This window comes from Elgaria multicarinata, chromosome 2 (assembly GCF_023053635.1).
Source record: "Elgaria multicarinata webbii isolate HBS135686 ecotype San Diego chromosome 2, rElgMul1.1.pri, whole genome shotgun sequence".
In the NCBI taxonomy this organism is placed as follows: Eukaryota; Metazoa; Chordata; class Lepidosauria; order Squamata; family Anguidae; genus Elgaria; species Elgaria multicarinata.
In genome coordinates, this window is record NC_086172.1 from 78,266,406 (window position 1) to 78,284,211 (window position 17,806).

Sequence of the window (17,806 nt, forward strand, 5' to 3'; positions counted from 1 at the left end):
ACTGGGATACCTAAGAGTTCTCCTGATCTGCCTGTTTGATTGCTTACGGTGCCTAAGTTTTCGGAGGTTCAGTCCAGGATGGCTCAGAATAGGGCCTTTAGTATCAGAGTGCCCACTCTCCGGAACTCCCTACTTTTATTTATTTTTATATATTTATTTCATTTATATCCCACCTTTTTTCCTCCAAGGAACCCAAGGTGGCATACAAAATCCTCCTTCTCTCCATTTTATCCTCCCAACAACAACCCTGTGAGGTAGGTTGGGCTGAGAGTCTGTGACTGGCCCAAAGTCACCCAGTGGCTTTCCATGGCCGAGTGGGGACTAGAACTTGGAACTCCCCAGTCCAACACCTTAGCCACTACACCACACAGGCACCAACACTTCTGGGTTTTCGGCTCTTACTGAACTGTGATCTTCTCTTCCTTGCTGTCATGTGGAATTTTATTATGTTTTTATACCATATTGTTTGTATAATGCTTAGAAATGCCTTTTAATGCAATGTATTTATCAATATTAATGAATATTGGTATATAAATAAATCTATACACGCAAATCAGCATATTCACATTTTATGCAAACCTGTATCCTCTTTTGTCTTCTTTTTTGATGGTGCATTTCCTGTTTTTTATACAAATGCCTTAAGTGCCCCCCTCCATGGATGGATGCCTCTGTGAAACCAATTCTCACAGATGTTTTAACCCTTTATTTTCTTGCCCACCTTCCTATCCGTATGCTTTGAAACCACCACTGCTGAACCAATGCATATCAGATAGTGCTGTTTATAAGCTGCTTTATAGGGTAGGCACTAATGAGACAGCCTCCATTCTATAAATATAAAATCATGATATTTCATAAAACAAAATCACACACACAAAAGCATCTCAATTCTGGAGATTGAGGGCTGGTGTCACAATAAGCATGTAGTATGTCTCAGGCAAGATATGAAAGCCCATGCGCACCAGTGCCTGCTTGGAGGGCTGGTTCTCTGCCAGGATCCCACAGTACACAGGAAAGCCACGGGAATACAGCTTTCCAGCTATTGCCTGGGCCACAGCTCTCACGCAGCCCTGTCCCCGGTACTGAGGGAGGGTGTAGCCATGTGTCAGGCAAGCCATTGGATCACTAAGGTTCCAGGAGATCAGCTGGCCTGCCTTGTCCACGAGGCAGGCGCTAGGGAAGCAACGAATCAGGCTGTCCAGATAACGCAGGCTCCGATCATTGCCCCCAAAGTCCCAAGCTTCATTCAGCAGGGTGGCTTGAGATGGGCTGAGGATCCCAAGGTGGAAGACGTCGCTTCTGAACCTGAAAAACAAGGGCAGGCAGGGGTGGTTGAGCCAGCTAAGGGGAGACATGATATACATGGTGCGGAGAATGTGGATAAGGAGACATTTGTCTCCCTCTCTCAAAATGCTAGAACTCAGGGTCATCCCATGAAGCTGACAGGTGGGAGATTCTGGACAGATAAAAGGACGTAGTTCTTCACACAACGCATTGTTAAACTATGGAATTCGCTGCCACAAGATATAGTGATGGCTACCAATTTGAATGGCTTTAAAAGGGGGCTAGATAAATATCTCGAGAAGGCTATCAATGGCTGCTAGTCCTGATGGCCATGTGCTACCTCCAGGATCCAAGGCAGTAAGCTCTTGTACACCAGTTGCTGGGGAACATGGGAGGCAGGGTGCTGTTGCACTTGTGTCCTGTTGTGGGTTCCTGGTCAACAGCTGGTTGGTCACAGGGTGAACAGAATGCTGGACTAGATGGAGCCTTGGTCTGATCCAGCAAGGCTCATATTATGATCTTAGCCAAAGTACTCTTGGGCTGATACAGGCACAGAGTTGGGGCCATACTCAACAGGAAGAAAAGTGCCGGAAGTTCTAAGAGAAAGCTCTGAGTTGAAATGACCTCCAGGCCTCCCAGTTTCTGTTATGGAAGGGAACAGGAAAAAACGGGAGAGAGGAAATAAGTGACTTCACACAGCTTGTGGTCAAGACCTACAGCACTGCCCAGCCTGAATGGAAGGGAAAATAGCAACTTGTCATCCAGAGGTTTGGAGAGGAGCCATTTCACTGCACACTTTCCTGCTTTGCAAGGCCAAGCCAGGACAAACGCAGGTTCTGACCATGGGAATGGCATATGGAACTGTCTGTTAGGCTAGACGAGGACTCATTGTTTCCAGCAGAGATTCAGCAAGGCTGCTTCCAGACGGGTGGCTCCTATCATTGCTCTTCTGTAAATTACAAGCGGAACGGCAGTGGAACATTTCACACAATGGAGAGTATTTCTTTATTACATTTCTATACTGCCCCATAGCCAAAATTCTCTGGGCGGTATTGCACTGTAACACTGGGCCTGTTCACACAGCACACCAAGCCCTGGTTAGGCCACGAACCTAACTAGTGGTATGTTGCAGCAAAAGGTTAGTGAGCGTGTTTAAACCATGGTTATGTAGCCACTATGGTTAGGAATGGTTCACATGACATGCTAAGTCATGGGTCACATGACACGCTAAGCCATAATGCTTAACTCAACATGCTCAACCACTGTGGCTTGGCGTGTCGTCTGAACAGGGTCTATGTGCACATCACACTTCAGGGGTATTCAACATCTTTCACCCCAGGGTCCACATTCCACTACAGAGATGCTCTCAGGGTACACATTCCAGTGGCGGGTGGGACTGAAGGCAAAAGGCCGGGGCGAAAATATCAGCATATTTTAGCTGAAAGCCTTTATTGCCAGTAATTAAACTTTAGGGGAGGTATTTCAACTTTTTAGAGTGGGGGGGAGGGAAACTGCACAATAGCTGGGAAACCACCAAATAATCAGTGATTGGGGGAAAGGGGGCGAAGCCATATGGGAAACCCCGGAGGGCTGGATTGGGTCCCTGGGCCTGAGGTTCCCCAATCTTGCACTATGTTGTGCTCCTACCAGTAAGTGTGAAATTGCTGCCATGGAGAAAGTGGAGGCTGGTGGCTCCTAATACTGTGGGGCTATGAATCCACTCCAGGTTTCAGTCAGAGCTCTAAAGGAGCTATCCAGAGTGCTGAACCCTACCCCTAAAATGGGTTCAGCGCCTTGGATTGCTCCTTTAGAGTTCTGACTCAAGCCCAGATTGGATTCACCACCCCACTGAAATAGGAGCCACCAGCCTGCAGTGGTTGGGGCCATCTAAATTCTGCATACATTCATTATAACCTTTATGGTGGGCACTGCTTTATTACCTTGTGTTTTAAAAATTTGCCTTTTCCAGGTAGATTTAAAAAGTAAAATAAAAGGGAGGCAAAGTGCTATAACACTGTAATGCTACCATGTTAAATAAGACAAAAACAAAGCCCATTAGTCATTGCCAAAATGGTGGTTAGCAGAGCATTTTAAAAACAAAACAAAAACCATTATCTTTTATTTATTTATTTATTACATTTTTATACTGCCCAATAGCCAAGGCTCTCTGGGCAGTTTCACAATTAAATCTGTAAAATACAGCAAGTCAGAACACAATAAAAAGCTTTAGAAGGTAAAAATACCATATAAAACCAAAATAAACCCAGCAGGAGTTATGATGGCGGCGCTTTGGCTCTGCGAGGCCTCGGGCTCCTGTATTTGCGCTCCTTCCCGGCATCTGAATGGGAAGGAACGCAAGTGCGGAGTTGCCGCCGCCACTTCTGTTGCACTGAGCACCGGGGGTGGGGGGAATGGGGGAGGAACGAGGAAGCCAGAGGGGGACGAAGAGAGGGATGTGCGGCGCTCAAACCACCAAAGACCTCCACAGACTCCACAGTCTCACTAAACAGGGTAACCGAAAGGGGGAGAAGGAGTGAAGGAATACATCCACTGACCGGCTTGGATGGAGAGTAGATGGGTCTGGATGCATCAGTGTCTGGTAAGCATATGTCTCCAGATGGACGCATTTGGTTTCCGCGATACTCTTGGTGGCTTCATACATTCCATCTTGGAGTCCTGGGTGGAGTAAGGACATTATAGGTGAAGTGACACAATGGGTGGTACAAATAAGGGTCCCCATTTCTGAATGTTTGCATGATTGTTGCATATACACATACATACACTACAGCTAGGTATAACGGTGATCTGAACAAGGGTGGTGTTTCTTAACCACCTCTCCAAAGAAAGAGGCTTACTGGTTCTCTGATTAAGTATCTAAGGCCCTTTCTACACCTAAGGGTCATCCCAGGAAAATGGAGGGATCGTCCCTGCCTGCTCCCGGGATCCCCTGTTTGGCATTTGAATGCACAGGTCTGATCCTGGGATGATCCAGGGATATAGGACTGGTGTAGACATGCCCTAAGTATATATAACTTATGTTCGTTGGGAGATGTACCTTGGGAAATACATACAAGACTACAAGGTTCAAGGAAAAAGGAAGCCCTAGGTTGACATCTCTCCAGGGGTACATACAGAAAATTTCACTTGGTGGCAACCAAGAAAACTTTCTGGGACAGTATCAGAGTTGCTGGGGAACATGGGTGAGAGAGGATGCTGTTTCTATGTCCTGCTTTGTTGGTCCCTGGTTGACAGCTCGTTGGCCACTGTGTGAACAGAGTGCTGAACTAGATGCACCCTTGGTCTGTTCCAACATGGCTCTAGCTTTTGGACAAGATGTGTGTATGCATGTTCCTAGACACTTAATGTTGGCGGAATCTTGTTTGAAATCTAAGGGAGAAGTCTAATGATGCCTACAAGGCCACCCACAGTGACCGTACAGTGCCTATTCTCCATATTGCACAGGGTGCTTTCAGACAGAGGGGCTTTACCTAGCACTAACTAAGGGGGGTAGTAGGTCTTAGATAGAGTACCTGCTTTGCTTGCAGAAGATCCCAGGCTCAAGCCTAGGCATCTCCAGGTAGAGCTGGAAAAATTCCTGCCCAAAAACCTGGAGAGCTGCAGCCTGTCAGTTGTAGAAGAAAATCCAAAATGGAGTCTGTTATTGCATGTGAGAGAAATTCAAAATGGAGGTTGTGTTGTACCTGAAGGAACTTGGATATGCTGAACTATGTATGTGAAATCATAATGGAGCTCTGTGTAGAAACAGTGCATACTAAAAGAACTGACTGATGGGCATGTTCAGAAACTTTTTATCTGCCAATAATGCAACACAGGCTTCTAATCTTGAAAGCTGAGTTCATAATGTATTTAGCTAGTTCTCATGGAAAAGAGAACGAGTATAAAAAGGGCTGCCCTAACTGTTCTCTGGGCCTCCCCTCTCCTATTGGGGTTCAGCCCACATATGTGCTAACTCTGCTGCTGAAAATAAAGCTGTTTGCTAGTGTCATATTCGTCTCTTGTCAGTGCCTTGGAAATCCATGACACAGTGCCGACAATACTGGGCTACATGGACCAATGGTGTGACTCAGTATAAGGCAGCTTCCTATGTTCCCTATGTATTATGGAGAAAGCACTGTGCTCCTATTCCATCTTAATGGATTTTTCATGGGAAGAGAAAAGACAGTAGAAAAATACTTCTGAGTTGAAGATGATGGCTGGTCCCCCTGTAAAATTCTGTGGACAAGGCAGAGTGATGGCACCATAAAAGCCTTGTGTGGAATCACCTACAGTGGCTGGATAAGACTTTTAGTAAAGGTCAACTTGTAGAAAGGCAGTACCTAAATGATTACTCTTGTTATGTAGTGCCTGGAATAGCCTTGTACAGTAAATATAAGCAGGATCTATAATAATAATAATAATAATAATAATAATAATAATAATAATAATAAAAAATTCTTACCCGCCTCTCTCTCTGGATCGAGGCGGGGAACAACATCAAATATAAAAATATTATATAAATATATAGAAATATATAAAACTGATTAAAACTGGCCCTTGTGCCCCTGTAAGCCAGCCAGGAGGAGCACGGCTGCTCCCAGCAAAGGGCAGGAGGGGAGGAGGCGTCCTGGCAACACTGCTTGACTCATGTTGGCCAGTGAGCACCTAATGGTGCTCTTCACCTGGCATTATAAGGATGTCAGAATTGGTACCAAGTGACCTTTCCTGTGGATGGGATTCCAAATCTGAAATACCAGGACTGAGAAGACCCCCTCTCCATTCACCATCAACCCACCTCAGAAGGTTGGTGGGATTTAGAGAATAGCCACCAATGAAGATCATAAGAATGGAAAGGAAATTTGCTGGCTAGGAACAGGACCCATCTGGCCTAAGCTTATAATGCCCTGCATTTCCCCCAGGAGTGTTCTGGTCAACCCCTTGCTTATTCCCCTCTCAGTGCCTGTGAGGACTCACCTTGCAGCTGAAAGGCCCTGCCCCAGTCAATGGCTTCTGCATTTTCCAGGAGCGCTTGGCAGGCATCTATGTCCCAATAGAAAGCAGCATGCAAGTTTGCATAGTAATCCAAGTTGTCTTTCACCACCTGCAGGACATGGTGTAAAGCTGCATCACAAAATCTGACTGTTCACAGCAGGAAGGCAGCAGGGATGGGCTCAGGAAGAGAAGGAGGGTCAGGTTAGTGTTGAAGAGCAACCACGAGAGACGAGGCTCTCGTTCAGTCACCAGCACCACTGAACGGCAGTGATGAAGATGAGCAGCCCTTTCAGTTCCCTCAGCTGATCAGGGGTCCCAAAGGCAACGATGAGTAAATGGGTTGTGTATAAAGTCAGGGGCAGCCTGAGGCAAAGGAGAAGATAGAGCCTCTCTCCGTTCCATGTACAGAAGCCAACAGGAATTACAGTTACATTTTACATCAACATTGCCAACGGGACAGCATCCTTCTCCAAACCTGTGGGCAGCTGCCTAGTTCGGAGGGTGCAAGACACGCCATGTGGCACACACAGCTCTGTCCTCCAAGCCAGGGGAAAGGCCGGGGATGCTCAGGAGGAATGGGCAGGGGGATGCCACTGCGGGACCTGAGGTGGCTGCCTCACTCTGCCTAATGTGAAGGCCGGCCCTGTAGAAGGGAGACTCCACTGGCGAACAATATCAACATGTAAAACTAACATGGCAATCGAGGAAAGGAGTGGATACATTTGGGAAACGTTGGGATTCAGTGAAAGAGGAAGGACACTTAGGCCTAATCTACACCAAGCAGGATACAGCATTATGAAAGTGGTATGACAGCAGTATATAAAAGGCCAGAGCCACACCAAGCAGGATATAGCGGTATGAAAGCGATATATGGTATATGTCCATGGGCCCCAACAATTGTCAGTGCACTTCAATACTGTTATAAAGCAGTACTGTGGCTCCTGCCTCTTATATACTGCTTTCATACAGCTTTCATAGTGAAATATCTTGCTTGGTGTAGATTAGGCCTTAGCATACAGAACCAAAACACCTAAGGCAAGCCTTGGAGGAAGTTTCAAATAAGTGTAAAATCTCAGGGAATGGATTCTGGGTCTCATTAAAGTAGGAGTGGCTAACTTTGAGTGGGGGCATGTTTACACCTCCGGACCAGCCCAGGGACTGCACCCTGCCATTACCACCATGCTGCAGAAATGGTGCTGCACCAGCAAAGCAATTCAGTTCATTCATTTATTTCTTTGATTATATTTCAATACCTTCCCCTAGCTGAAGCTCTCTGGGCAGGTCACTTTTTTAAAAATAACAACCCCAAACCGTTAAAATACATTATACAAAGCACAAAAACCATTTATGTAAACAGATAGCACATATATGCAGACAACAGATATCTGAAAACAAATTTTAAACTATCTGCCAAAGTCAATGCAAGACCTGTTTAAAAATTATATGCCACCAACCGCCTGAGAGAAGAGGCTGCTTTAACCAGGTGCTGAAACGATGGCAATGTTGGCAGCAGGGCACGCCTCGTCTGGGGGTCATTCCATAATTGGGGTGCCATTCCAGTTGGTGCTTTGCTGCTGAATCTCGGTGATGTGACACAGAAGAAGCTGCAAAGGGCCAAATGTAGCTCGTTTTAAAGCTATATTTGGCCCCTTTCGGCCTCCATCCATCACAATGCTGAAATTTGGAGGCACACTGCGAATTCCTTTGCCTTCACTGTTGTGACACTGCCAAAATTCAGCAGCGCAGTGGTGGGTGGCAGTGGGAGCTGCACCAGAGGCCAGGAGGGGCCCAGGTGACCTGTGGGCTGTGTGTTGCCCACTCCTGCATTGAAGGGTGGCAATACTTTGTTTATAACCACCTAGGAAAGGCATAATTCAGATGTCCCACCTCAGGTTCTAATATCTTTGCCCTCACATATTGGGAATGACTCTGTGGGAGGAGCAGGCCAGCACTCAGATTTCATTTCCTACCTCCTGACGTGGGCGGGTAAGGACAGCTTTCACTTCAGGCCAGGAGTCCACAACCACTTCATGCTGAACTGGGTTTCCACGGTTGATGTGCATCACTGCCCCATAGGCCTGCCAAAGAAACACAGTTAGAATGACCTCAATCAAGTTCTGGTCACACTTCAAGAATGTTTTTGCAGAATTGGAAAAGGTGCAAAAAAAGGCAACTAAAGTGATCAAAGGGCAGGAGTAAATCCCCTATGAAAAACGGTTACAATGTTTGGGGCTTTTTCACTTGTCTTCGGCCATAGCTAGATCTAAGGTTTATCCCTGGATCATCCAGGGGTCAAACCTGTTCATCTAGGTGGCACACAGGGGATCCAGTGCTCAGGCAGGGGCGAACCCTGGATGATCCCAGAATAAACCTTAGGTCTAGCTGTGGCCCTGATCTCTCATAATTGTAGAATCCTGGATTTGACAAGCTTTAGACTGATCCAGCATAGCTTTTCTTATGTTTTTAAGCGGAAGTTCAGGTTGTTCCATTAAAAAATGTTGGGAATGTCATGGCTGCATGGTTGCTACATTCTCACTTGGCAAATTCTAACCATGAATAGCATCTGTCCGTCATCTTAAGTGTATTGTCAAAAGCTTCATCTCCGCCAAGTACAAACATGGGTACATAGTACTATAATTTGTTTTATGAATAGATAGACTAGAAAACAGGTCTCTTATGCTTATTATAGATTCCTGTTTATCCTGTACAGCAGAATGAAGACGACCAACTAACAATACATGTTATAGTTCCACAAGATGTATTTATTGCTTTGTTTGACAAAGCTCACCTTTTCTCAACCCTTTTCCTCAGCCATATTTTGAAACTGAAAGCAGCATGGATCCTGTTGTTGTAAAAATAAAAAAATAAAAATAGGGACAGCTTTTGACCATACCTCTTCTAGTTATCTTGTGCAAAACTGACAAAATACGAACAAACCCCAACAATTATGAATGTTTGGCTAGAAGGATTGTAAATCCTGGACAAAGACCTAGGCTATTTAGTGAATACACACCACCGTCAGTTGCCCAAAGACTTGAGGCATCTTGCTGAAGACATGAAGAGAGGGGTTGTACCCTGATTGGCTGTCTAGAGCCCATTTATGCTCAGTTGATTAGTCAGTTGCCAATTGCTACGTTAGACAAGTTGCAGAAATATGCAGCTTCAGACAGGGATATGTTGAGGGTGGTGTTTGGATTTAGTGGAACAAAAGGTAGTGGACAGGGAAAGCTTCCAATCCTCTTTTGCCCCATTCTCTGGCACCTTTTCCTGGCAGGGTTCCTGTGCCTTTAACATCAGAGAGAAGCTAAACAGATGCTGTCCATCAGGGGGAAAGTGCAATGGGGAAAATGTCAATTGGTTCAATTTATAGTAAAAGATGGCAGCACTAAGTGGGTCGGTGGGCGAGGGTTACCGGAAGTGTGTGAGGCAGGCTCCGTCGCAGCAAGCCCTCTAACAGCTGCAACTTGGAGGGGCAGTTCAGGATCAGCATGGCTGGCCAAACAGGGATTGCCTGGCAGGTTCCAGGAAAGGTGGGGTGGTTGGGAAGCACCTGGAGAGAAAGGCAAGATAGACAAAAATATCCTCCCAGCCCACGCAAAACTAGAGGGACTTGCGGTGCCAACTAAAATTGCAAATTTTGTACGTACTCGTCCAACCAATAACAAGTTAAGAATTTTTGCCAGGCCCCTGTTCCCTAAGATTCTCTGTGATAGCTGTCTGTCAGGAATACAGAATTGACACTTAACCAGAGAGGAAGAAAACTGAATACCGTTCATTTGCAAAGCCCAGTTCCTCGGAGTAGCTGAGAATTACTCAGCTGCCTAGCACTGCAGCATGGCTGGACTGGTAACCAAAAAAGAAAAGCAAAAAGCTTTGGACTCCATCGTTGATGGGGGATAAGGTCGTGTCCTTCAGGCACCCCCTATTAGTGATAACAAATCTGTCAGTTTTGGTTTCTCTCAGTTTGTCATTGTTCCAATCCTAAGTTTGGTTCACTCTAACCTTTCTGAACTTTTTTTTTTTAATGTGTACACATTTTAGAGCATATTTCTCCTAATATATATTTCTCTTTTTCTTTTCTTTTTTGTCTAACATATACATTTTTTGCAAGTAATGTTCCAAATAAATTGGATGCTTAACATCAGTTTCCTTAACATACACAGTTGCATGTGTACATTTCCCCATTAGAAACCAAGAAAAGAAATGTTAAAAAAAAAATAGGGAGACATTGGCACACATTTCCTGGGCATGGGGAAGTGCGAAAATGTTTTTCCTAGCCTGGTCTTTGTGCAAAAACAGGGCTGTTTTTTGTTTTTTTAAAAAGGACCGCTGACAATGGTGGCAATCGAAGTAGGGACAAGGGACTTGGCAGCAGAGAAGACAGGCTCAGCCGCCAAGTCCCCTGAGATGCCAGGCAGAAGTGGCTGGAGGGCCAAGGGGAAAGAGGGGCGGGGAAACAAGCTACATGCTACGGTTGGTGCGTACGATCATCTATTGGGTGAACCAACCATGCACTGTGGGTTGCCTGCAGAATGAACCACAGTGCACAGCTTGTCACCCATATGTGGATTGACATGTCATGAGAATGCACCCACTGGTTTGAAAGTGCAAAATTAGGTAAACTCGCATTAAATTGTGAACGGAACAGATTTCTCCCCCATCCCTGCCACCAATAACAGCTGCTGCTCACCTGGAAGGTTGGATTGCCTAAGAGACGAAGGAAACAGATGCATATCACAGGGCTGCAGGGGCATCTAATGCCAGACTCAATGGGAATCCTTAGTTATGCAATCCAGAAAGCAGCCTTTGATTATGGATGGAGTGAACCATTAACAAAATTGTGCCTTGCTCCATGTCCCAGGGGCTCAGTAGGAAAGGAAGATTGGTTTAAACCTGTTTTTGTGCTGACTTGGCCTGGTTACAAGTCCAGAGAACACGAGAGCCCAAGCGTATAACATTCATTGCCCTACACCGGACCTTCTCCATTCTGTAGTTTTAAGGAGCTTCCAAATGGAAGGGTCCTATTGTGACCAATCAGAAGATATTCTGCAGATATTCTGTCCTCCCCCCCACAATGGATTTTGTGCAATAAGAAAAAAAAATTGGAAGGAAAGACTTTGTCATCTAGAACCTCTGTAAAATTCCTTGAATGAGGCAGGGTGATGGCAGGATAAAAGCCCCATGTGAAATCACCACCACTTTGGTAGGGTGTGTGATACCCAGGCCAAGTGATAATGCTAGTGGCTGCAGTGAATCCATCTACTTGCTTTTTCCATGTAGAGGAACAAGGGGCTACTGACGCCACTGGCACCCTCCTATCTAGGAACACCACTGGAAGGGAGGGCAAGTGGGAGGTGAACTCCCTGGGCTCTCGTCCTCCACATGGTAGGAAGGCAGAAGGACCAAGTTGCTTAAGGCCCAGGTGATGTGGTCACCTATCCACCTACATCCTCTTGTCCAATGTAAACACTCTCTTTCCTCCCTGGGTGGCATGTCTGCCTGTGTCAGCAAACAGGACCCAAGCAGGGCATTGAGGTGCCTCTCATTTCCTTCCTCCATCTCCACCAGTTCCCCCACCATCAACCTTGTCTGTTAAAACAAAGCCACTGCTCAGCATTTCCTTCCCACTGGAGGCACCTATTTCAGGGGGGCTGTGAATCCTCTCTGGGTTTCAGTCAGAACCAGCCTGAACTGTAAAGGAGCTATCCAAGGTGCTGAACCCTGTTCAGGATTGGGGTTCAGCACTTTGGATAGCTCCTTTACAGTTCAGGCTGAAAGCTAGACAGGATTTACTGCTCCACTGACACAGGAGTCACCAGCCTCCATTCTTTTAAAACTGAATTTTCTGTTGAAGAAAAACAAGTGACGAGCAAATGATTAACTGGATAAACTTTGCTGGGTACTTTGTCCCGGAAATTGCTAATTTTGCTTTCTTGGACTTGCTGGAAGAGCTTTTAAGAAAATACTAACCCACCTCTCTTAAAACAATATAACATATCTGAAAATGTTTTAGTGATAAATAATTAAGAATTTGGAAAAAAAAAAAGTAAGTAGTAATTGTACCAAAGGGAAGATACACAAGGACACAAGCAGGTTCACAATGAATTATGGGTAACTAGTATAAAAAAAAATTGTTGTCAGGATAACTGGGATAATATCTAAAGAGAAAATCCTGAGTTAAAGCCTTCTCAGTTGGACCACAGGGTTATTTGAGTAATGAACAGGTATAAGACTGTTATTCCAGGGCTGCAACTCCCTACTGCTAATACAGTGGGAGGCACAGTTGAATAGAGAAGGGAATTTCAGCAGGTGTCATTTGTTGTATGCATGCAGCTCTTGGTGAAATTCCATCACAACAGTTAAAGCTGCAGGAGCCCTGCCTTCTTTTGTATCTGCTCGAGGGTAGGGATCCTGCAGCTTTAACTGTTGTGATGAAGAGGGAATTTCACCAGGTGCTTCATGCATACAAACGACACCTGCTGAAATTCCCTTTTCTATGCAACTGTTAAAGATACAGGAACCCAGCCCTCCTTTCCATATGGTCACCCTATTTGTTTGCATTCTGTTGAAGAGTTGCATCTTGACTCATGATTCTTTGTGAATCTTCCATCTCCTCCTTTTTACTTTGCTGAAACAATTGCTGACCAAATCAATCTTCACATGTAACAAATATATTACTTTCACAACACGTAAACAGGTCTGTCCTATTACTTCTGTAAACTTCCCCAGCAGTTGTGTTTCCTCATTAATTGACCATGGACTCTAATTTCATATGCAGTTTTTAGTATGTGTGAATTGAATGTTCTGTGTCTTTTGACTTAAGCTTTGAAGTTGGCTCAATCACCCCACAGGTTATATCAGAAGTTATTTCAGTCAAGGTTATTGTGATGAACTAAATGAAGTTATCATTGTTGAAGCAAATTAAATGAAGTTGACAGTTTGAATTGGATTGGAGAAAAGTACAACCTCTTGTGTTCAAATGACCTGGGGGTGGGGTGGGGATTCCGAATTCCTGGATAATCAGAGTTTTGGATAAATGAAAATACTATTTAATACATAGTGCTGCCCAGATGTGAGGACGTTGTCTGAATGTAGTCTGAATGCAGTGCTTTTTACATAGTGCGGCTTGTTAACCACCCTGGACAAACAACAACAAACCATAGGTCCTCAAGAAGACTTGTTCGAGAAAAATAAGTCATGTTGCATGGTTAACAGGCCACCCTGAGGAAAATGTCCTGGGTTCAGTCAACACACTAATCCACTGAGTGTGGGTTAGTATGTTGTTTGAACAGGTATACAACAGGGCTAGGGAATGGGTTTTTTCTGTTTTTATCCTCAAAGGGTAATCTGTTAGAGGCTGCATGCTGGTAGTAGTTGGAGCCAAAGCTGATGCTAGCCAGGGACAGAGACAAAAGTGGGCATGTCCTGCTTTCCTCTCTCTCTCTCTCTCTCTCTCTCTCTCTCTCTCTCTCTCTCTCTCTCTCTCTCTCTCTCTCTCAATCTGTGTGACACATATATACACACCCTGCCATGCCCCTCCCCCACTGTCACCCCACCATTCTCTCTTTTTCCCTTTCCCTTTTCCTTTTTGCCCAACAGGCTGTGGGAAAGGTAAATTGCTGTTGCCAGAGGTCTGAGCTGATCACTTGAATAGGGCTTTTGAAGTTAGGCTGAGGAATGCAGTAGGGCCACATGTTTCCCTGCTGGTGTACAGTGAAGGGCTGCATATGGAGAACTGGGCCTAGATATCAAGAGACCTGGTTTCAAATGCCTTCTCGGACTTGAAGCTCATGCAGAACACTTGGGCAAGTCAATTGTCCCTCAGTTTAATTTACCTCATCAGATTCTTGTAGAAAAGAAAGAGAGGCTGGGTGAACTTTTCAGTCACCCAGGAGGGATGAACTATCAGGATGGGGTTAATACTGGAGCTGCTCTGCTCTAGTCCCAAGAGGGGGCCCATGGGGCACCAGGGAGGAAGGGAGTCTGGACATTGCAGCAGCAAGGAGAGTTCCTGCAAGGATGTCATCACTTTGCTTCACCCTTTGCTGCAGTTCCAATCCATTGCATTTATCACAACCTCATTTGAAGTATAAGTGAGCAGTGAAGTCTCCCCTCCCCCCAGTTATTATATATCAGTACCATAATGAATACTCATACTTCCTTCTTTAGAAAGTTCAAAGCAGCTTACATGGGGCTTGCAAGTGGTCTCCTGTCCAGGCGTGGAATAGATCTATACCTTCTTAGCTCCATCACTTCCATAGCAATAGGTGCTCCCAGAGCAGTTAGCACCCAACTTTAACTGGGTAATGGGATTTCAAAGGCCAGAAAAGGCTCAAGTACAAATGTAGATAAGTATAATAAGAGTTCTTGCCATTTATCCTCTCCCTCTCTTTCCCTTCTGGGTGTTCATTTCCTGCCTCATCTCCTTCTTTCTTCTGGCCAAGAGCTTGCTGGTCTTGAAAGCTGAGAGCCGTGGGACAGTCTGGCTCCAGATGGATCATTTGCTTAAGTTGACCATAAAATTGTGTCTGCTCTGAGGCCGCCATTGTGGTGCTGGGGGGAGCCTAGCCCATTCCAGCTGTTTGGCACACGGGTGGAAAGGAATGTCAGATGCCAAGGCAGGATCCCCCGGAGAGTAACCATGCCCCAAATTCTTCCCTTGTAGCCTGTGTCATGAATACGTCCTCTGAGAAGAGCATCTGGAGGTACCTCAGGCTGAGAAGGAGCCCCTGCTGTTTTGACGCGATCGCTTTCTGGATAATTCCTTCATTCCTATAGCGGACGTTGTTTGGTGGTGGGAGGTAAGGGCCCTGGACAGTGGCCAAGGCCTCCCAGTTGGCCCCCAGTCCTGGTTCTGGCCTCAGCCTTGTCTGCAGCCAACACAAGACTCTTACCAGGAACAGCTCCTGCCACTTGGATCGAAGAATAAAGGCTTGTTTGGGAACACCGAGGAGGTCTAGGCGAAGTGAAGGTGGTGGCTGATTTGTGCCAATTTCCTCTGCTAAACTGCAAGCCAACCCAGATGAATAGCTCTTGATACAGGCTTGATGTGGCATTGCATATTTCATTTTATTTTCATGCTTTATGAACTTCTAAAGCTTCTCTTGATTTTTGCAGTGTCCACTGCCCATTGAGCTATTGGATCTTCAGTATTAGGCTCATATGAAGATGCAATAATGAGAACTTTGTCTTAGATTTTGAACCTTACTGAGAGATCTGCCATCAGGAACTACTATTGTTTCCTTCTAACACTTGAAGTTGTGAGTCTGTATAAAAACATCACAGGACCTCTAGTCTTTCTTGTATTGACATTGCAGATTGCTTGACTCAGCCATTATTTTTTATTCTGGATGCTGCTGAACTATGCAGACAGGTCTATTGTAAGACTGGGGCCATAGCTAGACCTAAGGTTTATCCCTGGATCATCCAGGGGTCAAACCTGTTCATCGAGGTGACACACAGGGGATCCAGTGCTCAGGCAGGGGCGAACCCTGGATGATCCCAGGATAAACCTTAGGTCTAGCTGTGGCCATAGAATCATAGAATCAGAATACTAGAGGTGGAAGGGGCCTATAAGGTCATTGAGTCCAATCCCCTGCTCAATGCAGTAATACCTTAAAGAATATCTGACAGATGGCTGTCCAACTGCCTCTTGAAGGCCTCTAGTGTGGGAGAGCCCACAACTTCCCTAGCTAATTGGTTCCATTGTCATACTGCTCTAACAGTCAAGAAGTTTTTCCTGATGTTCAGCTGACATCTGGCTCCCTGTAACTTGAGCCCATTAGTCTGTGTCCTGCACTCTGCAAGGATCGAGAAGAGACCCTGGCCCTCCTCTGTGTGACAACCTTTCAAGTATTTGAAGAGTGCTATCATGTCTTCCCTCAATCTTTTGTTCTCCAGGCTAAACATGCCCAGTTCTTAAAGTCTCTTCTCATAGGGCTGATTATCCTCGTTGCTCTCCTCTGAACACGCTCCAGCCTGTCTGCATCCTTCTTGAAGTGTGGTGCCCAGAACTGGACACAATACTCAAGATGAGGCCTAACCAGAGTCGAATAGAGGGGAACCAGTACCTCAGGCAATTTGGAAGCTATACTTTTATTAATGCACCAAAACATCATTTGCTTTTTTTGCAGCCACATCACACTGTTGGCTCATATTTAGCTTGTGATCTACAACAATTCCAAGATCCTTCTTGCTTGTAGTATTGCTGAGCCAAGTATCCCCCAACTTGTAGCTGTGCATTTGGTTTCTTTTTCCTAGATGTAGAACTTGGCATTTATCCCTGTTAATTTCATCCTGTTGTTTTCAGCCCAGTGCTCCAGCCTATTAAGATTGCTTTGAAGTTTGTTTCTGTCTTCCAGGGTATTAGCAATTCCACCCAATTTTTGTTGTCTGCAAATTTGATAAGCATTCCCTCCACCTCCTTGTCCAAATCATTAATAAAAATGTTGAAGAGCACTGGGCCCAGGACTGAGCCCTGCAGTAGCCCACTTGTAACCTCCCCTAGTTTGAGAAGGTACCGTTGATAAGCACTCTTTGAGTCCGATTCTGAAGCCAACTGTGAATCCTCCTAATAGTTGTTCCATGTAGCCCACTTTTAGCTAGTTTGTTAATCAGAATATCATGGGGCACTTTGTCAAAAGCTTTGCATCTATATCTGGGTTTAGGCATTTTAAATGTCTCATGATCTGCAAGTGTTTCTCAGGGTCTGCCATCCCCTCCATGTTCCAGGTGTTGGAATTTAATGACAGGGAATAAAGATGTAAAATTTCAAGAAATTTTGAAGCGATACGGGGGACACATTTTTTTCCTATTTTTTTTGGGGGGGGGGAACAGAAATTTTTGGAAGAATTGAAAATTAAGCAATACATTTTTAGCACTCTTTCTAGATCTAAAGTCACTTTGTTGCTTTAGAACAACCTTTCCCAACCTGGTTCCCTCTAGATATTTCATACTTCAGCTCCCATCAGCCTCAGGCAGGATGGCCAATGGTCAGGGATGTTGGCCATTGTAGTCCCAAACATCTGGAGGGCACCACGTTGAGTATGGCTGTTTTATGTTCCTAAAGTTACATTATGTATAACTTGGTCCGCTCATAAAATTATCATATATTTGAAAACTTAAAAAAACTGAACTCAGTAAATTTGTAATTCTTGTCTGAATGAACCATATTTTTAAAATTTAGTGTACCCAACATATTAATTATATAAGCAAACCAAGTTATACATAACATATTTTAAGTTGCTAGTTTATGTCTGATCAGAGAGAACTTCAGCAAGTAGTCCCTGAAACATCTGGATCATCCTAGACACCAAAAGAAGCAGGAAGAACTGGAGGCCAGTCCAGAAACACAGGACTCTGTAGAACAAAACCCAAACTGTCAAGTATGTACATTTTCTTCCGTATAGTGACAGTTCACATGTTGGGAGATTGAGCATGACTTGGAGCATCCAAGAATGTCTATCAGTAAAAGGTATATTGAACCAACAATTTTAATAAGAAATGGAAGAAATAACTATGCTGAGAATCTTACAGA

The 17,806-nt window shown here is 44.9% G+C and overlaps 1 protein-coding gene across 1 annotated transcript; it reads right to left on the minus strand.

Annotated features, from left to right (window-relative positions):
* Positions 1-881: 881 nt before the first annotated feature.
* On the minus strand, positions 882-9,769 carry LOC134393626 (glycine N-acyltransferase-like protein 3). Its single transcript, XM_063118687.1, has 5 exons — positions 9,683-9,769; positions 8,241-8,348; positions 6,253-6,379; positions 3,837-3,957; positions 882-1,302 (listed from the first exon to the last, which is right to left on the minus strand). The coding sequence occupies exons 1-5, from the start codon at positions 9,758-9,760 to the stop codon at positions 882-884; spliced, it is 855 nt and encodes a 284-aa protein (XP_062974757.1). The 5' UTR covers positions 9,761-9,769.
* Positions 9,770-17,806: the final 8,037 nt, after the last annotated feature.